This window comes from Taurulus bubalis (genome assembly GCF_910589615.1).
Source record: "Taurulus bubalis genome assembly, chromosome: 9".
NCBI lineage: Eukaryota > Metazoa > Chordata > Actinopteri > Perciformes > Cottidae > Taurulus > Taurulus bubalis.
In genome coordinates, this window is record NC_136597.1 from 24,051,845 (window position 1) to 24,071,773 (window position 19,929).

Here is a 19,929-nt window from a genome sequence, read left to right on the forward strand (position 1 = left end):
TTCCTATTAAATGATCCAAAGTTGCTTATTCAGGACAACACATCTGGTCTTTATGTTGCTGGGGCTGTTTCTCTCCCGACAAAACAACACAAGCTCAGTCCACAAACACAGCAGTGTGGCCTGACAACAACACAACATGTCTGTCTGTCGGGGTGCTGCAGGTTGCATCAGCTCCACCTCCCAAAGGTTGGTAATAAAGTGAGGAAACCCACAGAGTTCCACCAGGTACTTCAGGACTATCGATTTACCTTCACTTCCATCTCACGTGGACTCGTACAGTCGGTCCTTCCTTCTCTCCGAGGGTCGTCTTTGCTTCGTCTCCCGCTGCTGCTGCTGCCGCCCACTCTTCCTCCTCCTCCTCCTCCTCCTCCTCCTCCTCCTCCTCCTCCACCACTTGATTATTCTTAGCTCCGCGTGCGTGTCTGTGTGTGAACGCGCGCATACGCCTGTGCCAGGCATCTTTGGTTGGCTGGTTGTCGGGCTGGTTTGGGAAATACCTGGTCACGATCAATGAGGAGAGAGTTTACACCTGGTCACATAGCGCCCCCTACTGCCCGGAAACGAGAACTTGCACTTAAATGATCAGTCTGCAAATCAGTCACGACGAGAGATTAAATTAGGGAACAAATGTTGCATCAAAAGCAAAGGACTTGTAGTACATTTTGAACCCCATTTTGTGCACAATACATGACCAGTAATAAATAGACATGGCTCTTTATCTCTACATATTCTGGGTCAAGAAAAGGACGGGATGTGATGTGAGGATGTTTGATTTCTTTCTCTTCCCTGCATTGCTCGCCAGGATCGCAGTGTTCCTGCATGCGCTCTAACCGGAGCAGAAACACGGAGACAAAAAGACATCATGAAAGCTTTAAGTGACTCGTTGGGTTGGGGATAAAAATAGATCTGGTTGCTCTGCGAGGAAAACCCTGGGCTGGAGCGCCCTCTAGCGGGGAGACTCTGCAAAGACAGGAGACAGTTTATGGACGGACAAGCTCCTGTTTTTATATATATCTTCTGCAATAAAACATGTTTCGTAAAGAAACCTACACCTTTATTTCTAATCAATTTATAGAATGTATATATATATATTGAAATACCACATTTAAATATACTGAGATGTTTATCCTACTATTGTAATTGTTCTGTATTTAAGGGAAGAAACTACAGATGAATAGGGTGCAAAATATAGGTTTCTCCATGAAATCTCTTCAGTTGATTATTTAAATGACAATCTTTTTTTACATTACAAGTTTTCTGAAATGTTATCAATTCAGGTATTTGAATATTCTGAAATTAGGCATTTTAGGAGAAATCTACAGATGCAAATAGACGAAGTGTAGTGAAATAAACACCTATATGTGTGTGTGTATAGAAGACATGTTACTGAAACAAAATCACCAGTGCATAAAAACAAGGTCTCCATACAGGACTTTTAAAACAATGTCTGTCTTGCAAAACTTCCTTCTGCGTGTAAAGGAGGACGATAAAACAAGTTGGTGTTTTATCTTCATGCACATCCTTAATTACAGACAAACGCAGCTCATTCAGCATGTAGACCATTTAGAGCGCATGTGGACGCGTTCCTCCAGTTTCATTTCTGGGTACAATTTGGCTTTGGAGCAGTTTTATATTTAGTTTAGGTTCAGCTAATACTCAGTCAGGGCTACTTGAATAAAAATGGGTAAAACTAGAATTTATGTAGGTATAGTTAAATTCAAACTTGGTTTCTGGGTAAGACGAAAGATAAGAATGGGTGATTAAGGAATACATCAGAATAATGCATACAAACTAAACTTTTGACTGTTTTGTGAAACTTCTCAAGCTTCCATCTTTGCATGAACTCTCAAATAGACTTTGATTCTCAATGGAAATCAGATGGTAAAATAAGAGTACAGTTGTTTTGGAAATTAGGGTGAATATTAAACTGAATGCAAACTTTAAAGTGTGTCTAAAGGATTTTAATGGTGGACCTTGATAGAGCTTTGAGTTCGTTCATCTCATCAGAATTACACAAAGTTGTTTAGGACTAATAGTCAATGAGGGCTTTGGCGTAAAGTTAACTTTACATTGATGGTATAATTGTATTATTATAGCATACGGGTTGTTTGTGTGTAGGAAACTTGGCAGATAACAAGTAGAGACTCCACCACCAGTGTGTAAAATAAAGTCTGTTCTAAACACGGCAACTATTTTTAGCCCGTTCAATTATTGAGAGCCCGCTTCTTTTCTACTTCAAAGCTACACACCCACCCCCAGGACCTCCACACACACACACACACACACACACACACACACAGGGCTGAGAAGATGGAGGCAGTGTTGATGCAGACAGAAGAGAAAGCACGTTTGTGTGTATTCTAAATGTAGCTGCCAGATTGTGGGCTAAAATTACCCTCTCCTCCCGCTGCTTTGGTTCAGATATGAGTGAGTACAAATAGGAGGAAGAGGGAAAGACAGGAGGGGGGAAAGGATACATTTGGATGAAAGAGAGCGATTGGACCGTCAGGAGGACAGAATGGGAGAAGAGGGAAAAGGTTTTGAACATGCAAAGTTTTAAATTGTGAAAAAATAAAACTTAAAAAGCAGCAGAATTTTGTGACTAGCTTTCAGCTAAACGCCTGCAAACTTTGACATAAAACAAGTAAGAAGGACAAAAAGGTTCATACTTCCATACAAGTTTATGATAAAAATCCAATGAAACATCATTGATTCATACAAAGTAGCAGTCAGCCAATTAAACTTAAGTTCTAATAAAAAAAGAAACAAAAGATTCAATAAAACGGTAGAAAGAAATGCATTCATCAACATGTTCCAAACAAGAGGATCTTTATCTCTTCCTACAACAATCCGACAAAAATATTCATCAGTTACAACGTGGCAGTTTTTTGTTCCACAAAAATACACAGAATAATATTTAAAAAAATGAAGGGGGAGGGAAAACATCTAGATTTACGTTAACTATTGCCTTGGCCAAGAGGATTATGGGTAAATGTTGAAATGACTGAGCCAGTTTTCTGATATTCTGAAGACAGGAAACAAACCTCCACTCCGCTCCAAAAAAAAAACAAAAAAAAAACACAAACTGCATGTGAGAGTTGGAAAATGAAAAAGACGTGAAGACCAGTTTAAAAACAACAAAAAGTAGAGTAGGTGCCAAATAGTCCGTCTTGGTGCAGAAAATATCCTGATGTGATGCAGTTCAATGAGCAATATGTACTGTATGTGTGCGTGTTGCTCAGTAGGTTCGGCCCCGGCTCCTGTTGCCCCGTCCCCCGAAGCCGCGTCCTCGGCCGCCCCGGAAGCCGCCGCGCTGTTCTGGGGTAAAGAAACACGGAAGAACTAACAGATCAGCATGGAAATACGGTTATAAGATGAGCAATATTTAATTTCTGAGGCGGACACCTTAGTGAGAATTTAGGAATAATGCATATCAAGACAAATTCAACATTATGTTTGACAACCATGTCATTAAATTGACTGCTAAAGCGATTGAGACGCTTCAATACAGTTTAATATATTGGTGGATTTAGCTCTTGGCAATGTTTGATCTTTTATTGGTTTGTCAGTCTTACATTTCTTAGTATTCACTATTATATTTGCATTTCCTGGCGTCAGAACTTCAGATTATATCTAAAAATGTCTTTATTGCCAAGCACAATTTTAATATTATGAAAAACAAACATTTGACTGATGGTCATATGGTGACGTGTGGATAGTGGGAGGGCCAGAGACTTTGCAACAGGGACACTAATGGAGGAATACTCCATCTCTGTAGTGCAGGTGGGAATGTTACATCTACATAGTTTCTGCTCTACAAAGTTAAAAATACAACGTGCATGTCACACAATCACTTATGTATAGGCAGCGTAATGATTTTGACATGAATTTAGCGCATACAGATCAACAATAGAGAAGTGGGTTCCTCGGCAGGTGCACTTCAGCCGCGACTGAACTACAGTTAGCTGCTGTGAATCCAAACAGAGTGAAGCTCCCGTCCTCCACTGAGGAGAAAGCCACAGATTTTTCATAGCCAGCATTAAACCTGCCGAGGGTTAGTATTAGAAAACAACGATATTCATATCAGTATTCCTTTCCTTATAATTTTGTTCAAACCAAAAGAAATCCTCACAGACACAGATGTGATTAGAACATATTACCGTAGCTCTATCAAGAATGAGTCCAACTAACCCAATGTGCAATATAGGTTTACAAAAATAATAATAAAAACACCACAGTGCTCCTCACCATTAGTGAAATTGCCAATGGTTGCGCTGAACTTGCCGCTGGGGGGATTGTAGATCTGCCGCGCGTCCCTCCGGGGCTGAGGAGAGACCTGTTTGTTTGTGCTGGCGCCAGAGCCAATGTCCTCAGCGGACGGACGCTTGGGCCTACAAACACAAAAGAAAGGTAGGTGAGGACCTGGAAGGGCAGCAAGGACACACGGATAAGGTGTGTGTGTGTGTGTGTGGCTTAGGATCGCTAAATCAGTGGGAGCAGACTTACGCTACTGCCTCTGACTTCTGGATGGGTTTCCAGGACAGACTGACTGTGCTCTTGAATGATGGAGGGTTGTGGAAGAGATCCTGGAAAGAAATATAAAAAGAAAACTATTGGTTACAATGGAGAGTTTATGTTGTATTCGCGGATGCACTTAAGTTACCAGAAAAAATAGAAACCCTTGTAAAGCAATCCTATGAAACAGTCCGTTTAATAAATACCGCCCTGGAAAAGTTATACAATTCTCAATTACTGCCGACTTGAGGCGTTTCTGCTTCTCTAGATCCATAAATGATGTGAATAAATTGCGTTTTTACATCTTGCAGCTTTGCATAACAAGTAAAGTATAGCCTGAAAACACTGTACCTTGATGAGGACGTTGATGTTGTTCGTGATCTTGAGGGCCACCACTTTGATCTTATTCTGACGACACAAAGAAGACGGGTCAGTCTGAGATAAAGTTCACAGCAGAACTCTGTATTTCTGTCCGTCTACACATCAGTCGTTACCTCGTCTGTCTTCAGAGCATCTCCTGACTTTCCTTGCAGCGCTACTCGCAGCTGTCTGATATAAACCTGCAGGCCTCTGGCAAAATACTGTAACCTGTTGAAACACAAAGCACATTCACTCCCGTAAGAAAAGGGTCCGTTTTGGGATGAAATGACCACAATGAGCTACGCCATCAAACACACCCAACCTGCTCATTTATTTTACAAACTGCGCTCTACGAGAGCTTCTTAGTGTGCAACTCCCTCACCTGATCTTGAAGTCTTTGAGGCGCTCGGCATCCACTTTCTCGAGGAGGAAGTCCGGCAGCTTCTTGCCCAGCTGGTGGAAGCCGAAGAGGAGACACTCCACGTAGCTGAACTGCAGTTTGGGCTCCTCGCTGGCAGCGTTCTCTCCGTTCTCGGCTTCTTCCGGTGGCAGAGGCATGAACTCCTACAGAAACGGGGAAAACATGAGCAGAATATTTACGTTAGCTTTACTTTGTCAAACAGCTCAGACCAATATAATGTTTATTTCAACAAAAGGGAGAGTGTATTATTAAAATATATTTCTGAACATTATCCATTACTATTGTGGAGCCTGCACTAAAACTACCGCTACAATAAATCATTGTAGTTGATTACAGCAGTATTGTATAAATACCGAGAACAGATGGGACAATCTGACCACGTAAAGTGAATACGTCATGTTCTTGAATGTCCCACCAACTGCTAATGAATTATTAATTCAAATGAATCCTCAGTTGGCCAGAGGCCCACAGTGGAAAGCTGACAGGATGCACCACAATATGAATAGAAAAGCTCAAAATGCATCAGCTGGGAAAGCTGTACTTGGATTTTTAAGTGCGTTTCCATTTGTATTCCTCCATCTCCAAAAAAAACAAAAGGGCAATCGGATCTCACCAGCAGCTTGGTGAACAGCATGTTGAGGTTGGGCTCCAGCTTATCCATGTCTCCACAGAACGGACTCATCTCAGCCAGCAGCTTCAGCACCTACACACACACACACACCACTTAGCGGATCCCCTCACACAGTGTAATGTGCATTGCTAATGAGAAAACAGTGTTGCGTGGAGCAGACTAATGACCCATTAACAACATGCAGTTGGCTGACACCTCCGACAGGTGGCTGCCACGCTGACTTTGTTTACTACTACATCCGCTCACCAAATGTCAGACATTAGGAGTATCGACCTCACACCAGAGGCCATATTCGTCAGGCCTCTCAGGGAGGAAGTGCTGAGTCAGGCTGAATAAATCCAGGTCGGGCAACTAGTCTTTTGGTCTAACGGCCATGCTGGCTTGTAAATTGAACACCTGACAGGGACATTTTTCTTTTTACTGGGATATTATTAGAGCTGTGGAATGTGAGCGACAGCTGGTTTTGGGGGTGTTCAACATTCTGTATTACCATTTTTATTTAACAATATCCTAAATGTTATTTAACACAGAAACAAGACTGTCCTGGGTGATGTCACAACCATACTGGTTTTTAATCATTTTGGCACAGCAGCCGGGTCTGAACACTACACTACCCATGAGCCTCAGCCAGTATTGGCAGGGAGAACGGGCGAATCAAGAGGCGATAATCAGACCGGTAGAGAATTTAACACTTCATTATAGTGGAAAATAAAACTGCACCGTATTTGCTGGATTCACCAGCATTTTAGTTAACCAACATTTTAAAGTGAACTGATTTAAGCTGCAGATATGAACACTGAATAGTTGCAAACAACATTAATATTACGGTAACGGTTGTTATTAAGGTGACTAATTATCATTGGTACAGACAAGACATTATAATGTCACGTAAGAACTAAAGGAAGTATACTTTTAGATGACACTTAGGATGTAGGAAGGGCGTGATCAATAAATACATGAAGCAAGAACTCACCTCCAACTGAATGTCCAGCTCAGCCACAGGACTGGTGAGGGAACTGAGGTTGGGCAGGACGTGTTCACAGAAGTAGGTAACGAAACGCGTAGAATGGACATTTTTCTACAAGACAAAAGAAAACTATGATTAATTGACATTTTCTTTACAGAAAACCTACCATAAAAAACATGAATGCTTACCTAAGAGATGAATAAATGTCAAAACAGACAACAGCAACCACTTTTATCAATTATTTGTTGTATTCATGCAAATAACTAGTAAACTGAATATTGTTGATTATCAAAAAGGTGACATTTACACTATTTTCTAAACTTTCTAAGAGCCGTGAAAGTGCATTGGTTGTACTCACAGAGAAGAGGGGCAGGGCTTGTCGTGTGCACTGCAGCAGGCGGTCAACAGTGTCCGGGTCAGCTGGGTTGAGGGCCTGCTCCAGGAAAGCCTGCTCCACCACCAGCTCCACCAGCTGCTGCCGCCCGTTCACCGTCTGCAGCACCCGGAGGCCCGAAACGACGCGCATCAACAGCACAAACTCCTCTCCAGTCACATCCTCCAGCACCTGAAGAACCAGCACAGAAGTGACAAGAAAACCTGTTATAAACACGTGTTTTTATTCATCTTAAAACAAGCTTACAAAGACTGACACATTTTAGATGAAAGATAATTAAACATCCGCTTACCTTCTTTGTCTCCACAAAGACGTAATCCTCCATTTCCTTTGTCATGACTTCCTCCGACAGGGTCTTCAGTTTGCTTGACAGAAACTTGATGGCCCGTTCCCGCACTACGTCCTCTCCTTGCAGGATCTGAGAGAAGAGGCCTCCGAGAGTACCTGAGCGATAAGACTTATTTGAGACATTCCTTAATAAAAAAAACACATCAGTTTACAACAAACCATCCTAACAAGCAGAAATACATCCCACTCTTGGATCTAAATATGTCCAAAGAGGAATAGTTTAAAAGAAAACGGGGTCCTCTTTCAGCACAGCTCTGAGCTGGTTTGAATAGTTGAAAATATAAAAGAGCATTATTTTGGCTCAGTGGGGACAGCAACGCTTACCCTTAGCATCTATCTTGAAGATAGAAATAAGTGATCCAGTCACTTGGTTGAACTCAGCTGTATCATCTGTAAGCACACAAAAAATATACAGATGTTTAAAGATTTGTTTAACATTAGCAAAATCAATAAACTGTTGAGTGACAAGAACATTTGATAATGTTATTAAACTGACAGAAAAATAGATTATGATATTCACAATGGATCACAATAGCAGCTCCAGTCAACAACCTGGCTGAATGGCCAGCGATAGAATAGAATACCCAAAAAAGGATATTGAAGTATCTTAAGTGTTTAGCTTGAGGCATCCAATACCTGTCTGAAGGAGCTGGGTGAGAATATCTGCAACTCTCGCCGTGTTCTCGCCAGTTGCAAACCGCGGAAGCTCCTTAATGGCCTGTCGTCGGATCTGGACAAAGACAAGCACACCGAGGGGATTGTTATTATGGAATAAATAAAAATACGTTGTCAGATCCCTAGAGCTTTTCATTGACATTCTGTTGCTAGGGCAATATATTTGGTAAAAGTTTACTTCCGGTCAGAAACTGCATTAACAAAACATTGCATTGAACTGCAAGTTAACCAGGTACCCAAACACATCCGTGTCGCTCAAATACTCACCGACACATCCTCATCTTCACAAAGATCAAGCTGGGCATTAATGGCTGAGTCGGCCAGTTCCGGAAAGCTGCTGAAGAACTTGGGGATAAACTGTGCCGCCAGGCGCTTCTCCTTCGGGCCGCCCTTCACGCCATCCAAGATCACTTGGTAGGCATCTTTGTGCTGCAGAATAAATAAATAAAACAGATCAACAAACATGTACAACATCTGGATTAGTGGCATTGGAAGACAATTTCACTCACTGGAACAGTGGTGCATACAGCTAAACTTTTTTAACAGTTGGTTTATTCGGCCATTGAGTTTTCATGGTTGTTACAAAATACCTACGCATATAGAAAAAGCTGATTGTTTACAATAATGAGGCGGGAATGCTATGAAACTAGTCTGATTGAGGGCAGCAATGGGGAGATTATGTTCTTGTATGATCATGTTGATGCATCAAAGCATGATTTAACAGACAAAAAGGTAACGTTAGCAATGTTGGGGTTATTCCAGTCTGTGAAAACAGTTATTGACATCCCACGTGATTCTGGGAAAGCTTTCTTAAGTCTGGGAAAAGTCAGGATATACCAGGCTCTGCAGCATTGATTTTGACCAGTGTTTTCACTCTCATATTATGGAAAGGCAACACTGCACCTCTTTAACTGGCAGGCTGGTAAAATGTGTGTTTTACGTTTATTCACAAAAAAAATGGAGGCGCCTTTAAGTTTAAGTTACATGTGGACTGGGTAGTTTAAAAAACAAACAATTAAACCACTGTCCCTCTGTTATACAAGGAGGAACCCAACTGTTGGGGAAATGGATTGGTCAATGAATGAGAACGACTGAGCCGTAAATTGAAACTAACGTAAATTATTTATTTATTGTTGGTACATCATCTTGAATGAGAGGCAATGCGGTGAATTTCAGTCAACAACCGAAGTTTAATAATTACCCTTAAATAAGTTTCTCGTTGATGAAAACGGGCTAGTTCGTAGGTGAATCCCCGTTTGGAGGACTTAAAAGTAATTGTATCCGAGTTGGTACCGCGGAGGAGGAGGAGGCCCCAACAGGAGCACGGGCTCCCGGTTAGCTTCGTGCAGCTAGCTTAGCTTAGCGGGCTCACAACAACGTTGCGTAGCTTGTGGACGTGAAATAAGGCGCCGCAGCAAAGCAACGGAGCTTTACAGCTATTTTAAAAAATGAACGGGCTCGTCTTATTTAGCTTACCTGACTGAGGTTGTCCTTGGCGTCCGCAAGGACCCCGTAGCTGCGATACAGATCCTCGATAGTGACCGCCATCAGCGTGCGTCCGCTCACAGATGAGACCGCCGATAAAAGAGCTCTTCTCCGGTCGTTTTTTGCTGCTCTTGCACAAAACAACGCCGTATTGTCGGGATGTGTGCGTTTGCGGAAAAGGGGGACGGGGAGAAACTTCGATAATTCTGTGAATGAAACGCCTCTCTACGGTCCGTCTTCCCGCAATCTGTGGCGTGCAAGCTAAAGGCTCAAATGCTACGGAACAATGAGTTGAGTGCATGCGCAGGTCGAGCCAATCGCGTGGAGACTCGCAGCACACGTGACCACTAGTGTGCGCCGAATTGATGCGCAGTAAAATAAACTTATCGGAGGTCACTGAAATGTTCAAAGCAGAGGGCTCTGGTTCAAATGACATGCTAACAGATTTATAAACAATAGGTTTATAGTGACATAACTCCCTTTAGTTGAAATGATGTAATATATTGAAATGATTTGTATTCTTTTATCTTTATTTCACAGTGCTCCCTTAAGTATACATTCTTGGTGGGTGATAGGACATTTTTTCCACCTTGTTAAAATGTACTTTTCTATAATGAGACTTACATTGGGAGACCTCAGTCAACAACAAGACCATAAATAACAAGGTCATAAATAAGGGTTATGGTTTGAGTGCCTTGTTGGATGGTACCAGGACTTATTTCTCTCCAAACACAGATACATTTCCCACAGCATGTTTAGTTTTAGGGTGATATTGAACAGACACTGTCAGGTCTCATCAGAACCCCTCTCCTTTGTCTCTCTACTCCTTTAAAAGAGGCACATGCCCTGCACATTTTGGTCATCCTCCTGCAGACTGAATTATACTCTGTATGACGATTGAACGTTCTCTGTGGAGAGAATAAAGATCTTAAAGACGAGTTCTGGGTTTATAATATTCATCATTACATCTTAAAAAAACGCAACAGATATATGTTGCTGTGACAGATGACACGTTTATACCTTTCTAAATTGTAATCTAATCTTATTTTCTTTTGTATTTGAATCTTTAATTAAGTCTGAAACATTTTTCTTACATTTGTATTCATATTTTTACCTGTAAATGTTTCTATTTACATTGTGTCTTTTGACCTTTGTACTGCATTTGTCAGTATGCACCAAAACATGGACGTATTCCTTGTTTGTGCAAACCTACTTGCCAATATAACAGTTTCAGATTAAGCCTGCATGACAAATTGGCAGGTATTGAGTTTTTGGATGAACGGTTTTGTTCTTTGTCACTTGATTGAAACTGAAACAGCAATCAAAGCCTCAGTGAGAACAATCTCTAAATTCAGAGCTTTGGAATAGTGTTACTGATAGTTTTGAATGGATAAGGCTGACAACTATATGCCAATCATCTTGTGGCAGACTCACGTTCGTTCACTTTCACTCTGACTAAGAGCCCTTTATTTGACTTCTGACAACAAATGATAAAACATAAAAGATACATCAAAACGGGTAGTCAGTGCAAACACTTTTACTGAACTAATGAGCTGCAACAACAATTATGTACAAGCAATTTCCTCTTCCAATAAAATGTTTCTGGCATCAAATTAATGTTGAAACACAAAGAAGTCCCAGATCCAAGAAATGCGGTTTCACAGGAACCTGATTCCTGCTCCAAACTGGAACCCGTCACAAATCCTGCAAAGCACGGAGAAAACGAGTTGAAATCAATGTCAAAGCAAACCAAGAATCTGGTTATTTCCAGTGCACATTAAGGACACTATGCAGCTTGAAAGAGTGCTCTTTTCATGTGTATGCAATGTTATCAGCTTGACTTTTAACTATAACTACTTTAAATATATTGTCAATGTCATATTGTCAATATTTAGGTGATTTAGACAATGTGGATGAAGTCTTTGAATTTGATGGCCGCCTGTATTTATTTGAGGCAGAGTAAACGGAAGAAGAGATCCTACAAATTGAAGACAGACCAGGAGAGATAGAGGAGGGTGAACCAGGTGCTGTAAGGCCACTAGGCTCAAGAAACCGGTGGTGTTAGGGGAAACCTTGGCTCAGCCGTTAATTAAAAGATTGTTGGTTTGATTCCCAGCTCCTCCTCTCCTCGAGGGAGACACTAAACAGTTGCTCCCCAAGTGCTTTACAGCAACCTCCTCCTCATGTATGTGACAATGTTTTTACAAAATCGTTTTATTTTTTGCCCACACAGGAAGAATGCTGTGAAGAATGTTGCAGGCCGATACTCGGGACGTGGACACACACCAGATCAAGCAAAAGATAAAGAAAAACATCCCTCTTTTAGTGTATTTCTCCCATGTAGATACATGTTACACCACATGAGATGATGAGACCCACCTGTTCAAGCAGATTCAGTGTGATTGTTTAGTTTGGTCTTTCCCAAGTTATTCATTCATTCTCTGTTTGCAGAGAAGCTAATGGAGTTTAAAGAGTTCCTGAAGTGTCTTTAAAGTAAATCATCTTAACCTAAAACTCGCTAACCCAACCAGTCCTACCTGTCTCCACTCTGGACTCCCATGGGAATGCAGTAATTCAGTTCCAGCCTGGCAATATTCCCCAAACGCAGCACAATCCCGAGTCCGTATGACCACCGGATGCATTCTGCAAGTTTCTTCAAATGTGCTCGTGGTCCCTCACCTGAGGAAAAACAACCATATAACCCCAAAGCAACAGAAGAAAAATGGGCATCAATATTTTTAGCTATTCCGATCAGGAGGCAACTCTATCCTGAACTAGATAAGAGTAAAATAACAACTCAACCCAATTCTTCCTAACAGAATGGTGGTCAATGAAACTTTAACCTTCAACGGTGCTTGTTCTGTTTCCAGCTACTCACCATAGTTGAGGTTACAAAGGTTTCCGGCATTGAGGAAGAAGTGCGTTCTGAAGAGGTCGCCAAAGCCCCCCTTGCCTGGTCTGAAGGGTAGAGGGGTGTAGAGGTGGATGCCTCCAGCCCAGTAGCCCTCTCCTCCCAGGTAATCGCCTGCCATATCAGTAATTCCAGCACAAAACCTTTCAATTAACCATCAAAACTTCAGTCTGGTTAAAGAGCAACTCAGCCAAGTTAATGTCTCACCTTCACTCTGTGGGCCCATACTGTACATACCGAATCCCCTGATGCTGGTGGGGCCACCGAGATAGAACCTAGGAGGTCGACAAAGACACAGAAAATGTAAAATATGCAATATGAGCCGTCTGTGAACACAGAAACAACTCTACAGTTAATTATGTTTTTTGTTGAATTTAGTTCAGTGTGATAACTCATGATACACTTTTTTTCTTCTTACATTTTTCAATGACATATACAATATGTCTGCAACGTCCATTGCAAATAAACATGTACTATGCAAAAAAGAGACCTTTAAGTGCAGAAGGTGCCTGAGAATAAGCACATTTTTAAGTTTTCTTTATTATCACAGGAATCCAGAGACAGTTATCGAGACATGCATGGGTGCATTGCACACAGGAACTGTTAATTCAGAATACATTTATTGGCGGCAATTTGGTAAAATAAGCGGCTCAAGTTGTTTGTGGCGTCAAGTATTCAAAATCCCTTGGTCTTGTGGATAATGGTAAACAGGTGCAACAGGTAAACATCGTGTTTCTGTACCTGTCTACTATGTGTGTTGGCTTGTCGCCGATGGGAAGGAGCAACCCGCCCCACAATGAGGCAGAAAGGACCTGGAGGAGAAAGTCAAAGGGTTTAGTGTAGTGCACAGAATGTCAAAGTGGTTTTTTTTAACATCATCAGTATAAGTCTGGCTAAATAAGGACTACACCAAGGCTTTTGGAAATTAGGATGCTGGTCTCACCGAGTCCCAGAAGAGAGTTTTATTGAGCTGTAGCTCAAAGTCCTCCTTCAGGAAACTGGCGTCTCCCCCAGTGTAACCAGCAAGTTCCTACACAACCACAACACAAAACGTCAGCCTGGTGCACACGGTCAGTGAAATGGTTTGTTTATATAGCAGTTGGAGAAAAAAAAGCTCTGGCTTAGTGTTCAATAACAAACCTGATGGATCTTCATCAGGCCACCTTTCCTGGGAATAATGGAGGAGTTTCTGGTGTCGATGACCATAGAATGCTGAAAAACATGAAGACATCTTTCACAAAAGAAAAACATGCTAAACACTGGTTTAGTACTACGGCGTCTTTTTTAATATTCAAGTTTAGATTTTGGACTGTAACCTTTGAATATTAAGTTCCCCCCCTCCCCCCCCCAAAAAAAATCCCTGGATTCTGCGGATCCAGATGTATCCATCCATATCATATATCCGCCATTTTGAATTGCGTCCACACATTTTACACTGGCTGAAGCACTGAATATCAGCTTCTTCATTAATTATTTGACAGCAGACTTCATGAAACCCCACAGCGGCGTCAAGGCATTACAGTAAAAACATTCAATGTAAAATAAGAGACAAACACCGAAAGTGAGGACTTGAGGGAATGGCCGCTCTCCTCCCGCACGGCAAACGAGGCGGTGCGGGCCAGACAGCCCAGCTCTCTCCACACTCCCTCCCACTTCAGGGTTTGGTTGGTCTTCCACAAGGGGAACTGTGGGGTGGGAAATTGGTCATTTGACACCGGTCTATTACTTTTGTTTGTCATGACTTCATGCACTTGTGTCTCCTTAAAACATGGGGAAAGTAATGGCTCTGTTAAAGGCTCATCTTTCATCATCCATCCATAAATGGTTAGTGAATGTGAGGGCAACACAATTTATCTAAAACAAAGTCCAAACTTTATGTTTCTCTGGAACAAAACTGCCACCCAGAACAGGTCGTCATGGTCCTAAACAGAACATTTTGATGCCTTCAACTATGACAGCTCATTTAGTTAAAACACAACCTAAATGTGTTAATTCACGAGGCAAAATAATGAGTTTTACATTCAACATTTTCAACTGCACAAAATGAGAAAAAACAGGCACATAAATTGAAACAAGTATTTACGTTCAGTTCTCCAGAGACGCCTCGATCCGTCTCCCTCAGAGAACTCCATGGAAACTGACCCGTTACTTTGTACGCGTTGAGTGAGATACTGGATGTAGAAAAAGGAAAAAAGAGGACATGTCAATACCCCGCTGGATTCCCTTGTGATCATGAAACATACGCGACTATAGATACTTCACAGGTTGGTCAGGAGAGTCACCTGATCTGCTAAATGTACAACCTCAACCGCATGACACATATTTAGATGATTAGACCTAAAACAAACAAGTGTGTCTTATGGCTGTTGATGTCTTACTTGCGTTCAAAGTTTCCTGGTTGGGGTTTGAAGAAAGACAGGCCGTAGGATGTTTCTTTGGTGCCGTAGCAGAACTGGAAGGTCATTTTCTCCGCCCGGCCTAATACATTAGGCAACTTCAGGCCCAGTACCTGAAAATGAAAGCAGGAGAGATGATCAGGGTTTTGAAATTGTGTATTTAGAGGCAGTCACACTGATCTTATCACTGAGTCTGTCGGAAGAAATAAATACATAATAGCAGTACTGTAAACGAAAAGTCAACATTGGAAATAATCTTTATAGGCAAACTAGTGTATTGAGGCCTTTCAGGAAGTAGATGGTGACATGAGCCGTCGCAGCGCTCACCATGCTTCCCTCGTTGTTTCCAACCATGGTGTTGTAGCTGCCCGTCAACCGTCTCAGCTCGGTGACTTCAAACGTCACGTCGAGGCCGTTGGGGAGAGCGTGCTCGCCTGAAGAGACGGGAAAACAACGAGTCGTTATAAACGTACATTCATTTGAAAAGTGCATCAAGGCTGACTGGCAGTACCTCGGGAAGTGTCGATAACAACCTCCACTTTTCTGAAGATCCCGAGACGCAGCAGCTTCTGTCGGGCTTCGTGGGACTTTCGCATCACCTGCACAACAAATTACATTTTTTTTGATGCACTCAAAAAGCATCCAATTAACAACCATTGATTAGTACAGCTGCAGCAGCAACATGCACCTACATCAATCAAGTTCTTTGCCCGGAAAACTTCTTTGATTTCATAAGTCAGCGCGTCCTCCTTGGTTCTTCCGAGCCCATCTATGTGCACTCGTTGAACTACAACCTGTAGAACCAAAAGAGACAAACAGCATTGGGAATATTTAGAACACCTAAAAACAAACAAACAAAACAATTTAATTTAAATGCTGTTTGTCTGGTCTATAAAGCTTCAGTTTGCCCGCATTTCAGGTTGTGTCTGTGGGATGGATATGAGACAAGGAATCCCCAATGTGAGAGTGCAACAGTTTAATTACTGCCAGGAACAAAACAAATCTTACATTCTTGTTCTCAAGAACTTCTTGCTTTGGCTCGTGCTCGATCTCCGGAGCCTCGATGTCGTCAGGGTGAACTCCGAGCTCTGGCCCTCGCATGGGCAGAGGGTCCAGGCTCTGCAACGCAACATGAGAGGGGACACACATGTAGAGTCACAATCTGAGTTCATAACGTGCTTGACCAAGTTTACATTCTAGAATTACACTTTATTATTATTATTATATTATTGTTAGGAGGCAAAGAAGAGCCCAGCAGCAGAGTAGAGCTGCAAAGATTGCTCAATCTGCTGATTATTTACTCAATTAATTTATTAATCAAGTCCAAAATTACATTTTTAAACGTCTTGTTTGTCGTTCAATATAAAACAAAGACAAGCGGTGAATCAGCACACTGGAGAAGCTGAAGCAAGAAAATAAGTGTTTAGATTTTGTTGTTGTTGAGGTGCGAATTATTAATTGATGAACAAAATGGTTGCTGGCTAGTTTGTCAATAGAGTGACTGTGTGATTCATTGTTCTAAAGATACATCACACCATAACGCCTGGAGATACAATTCACATAAAATACCATTAAACAAATGTAATACATACATTGTGAATTTGTTTGTCAAGTAAAAAAGTGTTTTTGGTGACACGTCCATTTAAATATAATGTATGCATTATAAAAATAGGAAATGTTGCATGGGAAAAACATTATAAAAATACAGGAAAAATAACACATTAAAAAAGTATTACGAGCGTGACAAATTATCAGGAGAGTGAAATCAATTCAAAAGAATTTTCGGGTTTATTTTAATAATATCAGAATCAGCTTTAATGGCCATGTAAAGTTTACACATACAAGGAATTTGACTCCGGTTTCACTTCGCTCTTCGTGCTTATACACAATAAACAAGATATATATATATCTTTTTCCATGTAACTGGAAGTTTAAGGACTCCATCTTAATCACATAGCTAACAATACTACTTATAGTTGTATTACATTGTTGACTACTCTAACGGTGTAAACAACACTGTGTGTAGTAGATGTTGTGCTGACTGAAGCACGACTACAGTGAGTGGAGGGGCCACTAGCATCTCCGTCATTCCCATTCTAAATGCACAATTACGTTCCTTTTTTACAAACTAACGAGCAGGGACTGACTCGTCGCAGAGCTGCGCGTGAGGCGGTCGGGTCCATGCTGAACGTGCGGTGCACGGAGGGCCTGCTTCTTGCAGTACAGAGCCGCTGCTGTCAGATAACCGAGCGACACGGAGGTCAAAGTCCCCGCTGACGCGCTCCCCGGACGGTGTCTTACCCTGGCGTGGACGGTGCCCATGCTGAGCTCCGGTGGGTCCGGGCGGGCGAGGCTTTACGCGGAACAAAGACCAACGAATTTAACCTACAAGTAACCGGACAGAAAGGCGACGAGGCTCCGTATAAGGAGGCGGCCATGTCACTTCCTGACCACGCCCACTGCTGGCCTCGTTCAACACAACGACGCTGCATAATGTAAATAGTAGATTAATACTGATCATTGCATTTACTAAAAAAGTTAATTTATGCTACCATAACATTTCTACTTTTGTTTTATTTGTTATGTTGTATCAAAATCCAAAATATTATATCGTATTATTATTGAATGTATTACCAATAAATAAATAAAATTATAATACAACTATTACAGCATAAAAATAGATCATGCTTGCCAGAGATCTATCAATTTTTTTTCGTCTCCGCCTGATTAAGTAAATGTATTTAATTAAAACCAATTTGAGTTCAAATTTTGTTTTTTATAAAAGCCAATAAAATGTTGTTTTGTTTTATTTCAATATCAGAGTAGAGAGGAAAAATAATCATTCAGAACCGGTATACAGAGCTGCAAATTCAAACTCTCTTATCTTATACTCGTCTGAGAGCTCTTAATAAACAGTTGTATCTCATCACATAATGCACCTTGACATGGTGTTTTTTCTTCAGGCAAAACAACTTCTGTTTTTTAGGATAAAATTCCCCAAAAATATAAAACCTTTTTAAAAAGGCTGAAGAAAAATTACCAAAAATCTGGAAACACATTCACAGTTTAATAGAAAATGTGTTCAATCTACAAGACACAGCTCCACATAGAGCCCAATGGCAACATCCAAACGCACCAACATCATATGAATAAATAACACATCAGCTGAATGGAACATCGAACAGAAGTTCACGGTTGTTTATATGTTGCTGAGCATCTATGCAGGCCTTCAATCCTGTAACAACAAAATGAGACACGAATGATCTTCATGACATGGTTAATTTTAAAATGCTGGTGAATATTGTCTTTGTTCAGATTTTACAAGGCTCTTACGCTTCTGTTTTGAAGGTATCGTGGGATATTCTGTCTTCTTTTACACCTTCGGGACATTCATTAATATCTTTGATCCCCAGTGTGGTCAGAGCTGTGAGGGAAAAGGTTCTGTTACTAGTTGTTTTAGTCCAAAGTGTCATCTTTATGAAAAAGTATTTGATGATATTACAACAACATTGCAACATTGATATTACAACAACATCGAAACAATAATTGGGTGAATTAAAAGTATATATATGATTGAATAGGTAACGACTATTGTAAATAGGTAACGACTATAGTTTCTAATACAGAAAGAATGAATACGAACAAAAATGCGCTTCGAATTTTGTTGTTAATATAAATAAAAATCACATATTTAATGAAATGGTAAGTGGCAATCTCTCTCCGCCACAAGAAATCCTAATACACTGTCCATGTGCCGTGCTCACCCTGCTTATATTGGGCAAAATTGATGTATTTTTGATTGGTGGGGTCCAGTATCCCAAAGACTGTGTCCAGGTTGGCGTTGGTGAACAGACTGGGCCCTTTCATGCCGCTCTGCTGAGAAACCTTCAGCTGCTCCAGCTGCTCCACAAGGAACTCTCTGGGATTCTCTGAATGACAGAATAAATCACAATGAATCGCTGCTATTGACATTTCTGGTAATCAAAGGTAAATTATTAAACACTTCAGGGAAAAGTTTAAATCAAACTAAATATATGGAGTCAGAGCAACAATATCACAGTAATAAAATGGCAAATGAATAATAACTAGTAAAAAAATATGACAATGCAAAACTGATACTTTATTTAAATAAGTAAAAGGGTTCAAGTGCTGTGCTAATAGTTGTAAGCAAAATACAATGTTTTATGTGTAATTGTGGCATTTTTCAAATCACATTCAGGCAATAATAACCAATAACGTTATTTATGTCATTATGTATATTTATTACAATGTATTAGCTAATCATATTTCCATTCTTTCCATCTAGCAACATAAATCCTAATCCAGCACAGACAATTTAGGTAGCAGTGCCTGCTAAGACACGTGTTAGGATGTTTTCATTAACCATCTATTACACGTGTTATGGTGTTTACATTAGCCTACCTATTACACGTGTTATTCTATGTTCATTAGCCTACCTATTACACGTGTTATGGTGTTTACATTAGCCCACATATAAATACATAAATAGAGTTATTTAGCAAACAAAACCATCGTTTTTTTTGTTTCGTTAGTCACATAGCTAGACTCTGACCGGGTCTGTAGAAGAAGAGCATGCTGGTCAGGTTCTCCATCAGCTCGGGTATTTTGTGTTTCTTGAGATATTCGGCGGCGTCCTTCTCTCTCTGCGTCGCCATCTTTTCCACTTCACTTGTGTTTCTACTTGTTGCTATGATACGCCAACCTCCAATGTCTGAGGCGCGCACGCACACACGCACACACACGTTCGTGTTTTTGTATACTTGAGAGGTCCCTCAATGACGTCAGACATCCAGGCAGTTATAATG

At 41.0% G+C, this 19,929-nt stretch overlaps 3 protein-coding genes across 4 annotated transcripts; all 3 read right to left on the reverse strand.

Annotated features, from left to right (window-relative positions):
- Positions 1-2,668: 2,668 nt before the first annotated feature.
- On the reverse strand, positions 2,669-9,905 carry api5 (apoptosis inhibitor 5). Its single transcript, XM_079223485.1, has 14 exons — positions 9,788-9,905; positions 8,579-8,740; positions 8,273-8,366; positions 7,961-8,026; positions 7,581-7,732; positions 7,253-7,459; positions 6,901-7,005; positions 5,910-5,999; positions 5,258-5,439; positions 5,010-5,103; positions 4,867-4,923; positions 4,507-4,586; positions 4,249-4,391; positions 2,669-3,318 (listed from the first exon to the last, which is right to left on the reverse strand). Exons 1-14 carry the CDS (start codon positions 9,857-9,859, stop codon positions 3,239-3,241), a joined length of 1,584 nt encoding a protein of 527 aa, XP_079079611.1. The 5' UTR covers positions 9,860-9,905; the 3' UTR covers positions 2,669-3,238.
- Positions 9,906-11,323: 1,418 nt separating this feature from the next.
- Positions 11,324-17,493, reverse strand: samm50 (SAMM50 sorting and assembly machinery component). Of its 2 annotated transcripts, none has more exons than XM_079224312.1 (15): positions 17,405-17,493; positions 16,112-16,222; positions 15,796-15,897; positions 15,615-15,702; positions 15,431-15,537; positions 15,086-15,216; positions 14,791-14,878; positions 14,264-14,392; positions 13,848-13,919; positions 13,651-13,737; positions 13,449-13,519; positions 12,915-12,982; positions 12,675-12,821; positions 12,334-12,475; positions 11,324-11,500 (listed from the first exon to the last, which is right to left on the reverse strand). In XM_079224312.1, the coding sequence occupies exons 1-15, from the start codon at positions 17,423-17,425 to the stop codon at positions 11,455-11,457; spliced, it is 1,410 nt and encodes a 469-aa protein (XP_079080438.1). In that variant the 5' UTR covers positions 17,426-17,493; the 3' UTR covers positions 11,324-11,454. The 2 variants fall into 2 exon arrangements, with proteins under 2 accessions (XP_079080438.1, XP_079080437.1); XM_079224311.1 differs by having other exon boundaries at positions 12,675-12,830.
- Positions 17,494-18,432: 939 nt separating this feature from the next.
- efcab10 (EF-hand calcium binding domain 10) lies at positions 18,433-19,779 on the reverse strand (the record flags this gene model as incomplete). The annotated part of the gene is made up of 3 exons (XM_079223273.1): positions 18,433-18,527; positions 18,868-19,032; positions 19,677-19,779. The coding sequence occupies 3 exons, from the start codon at positions 19,777-19,779 to the stop codon at positions 18,433-18,435; spliced, it is 363 nt and encodes a 120-aa protein (XP_079079399.1).
- Positions 19,780-19,929: the final 150 nt, after the last annotated feature.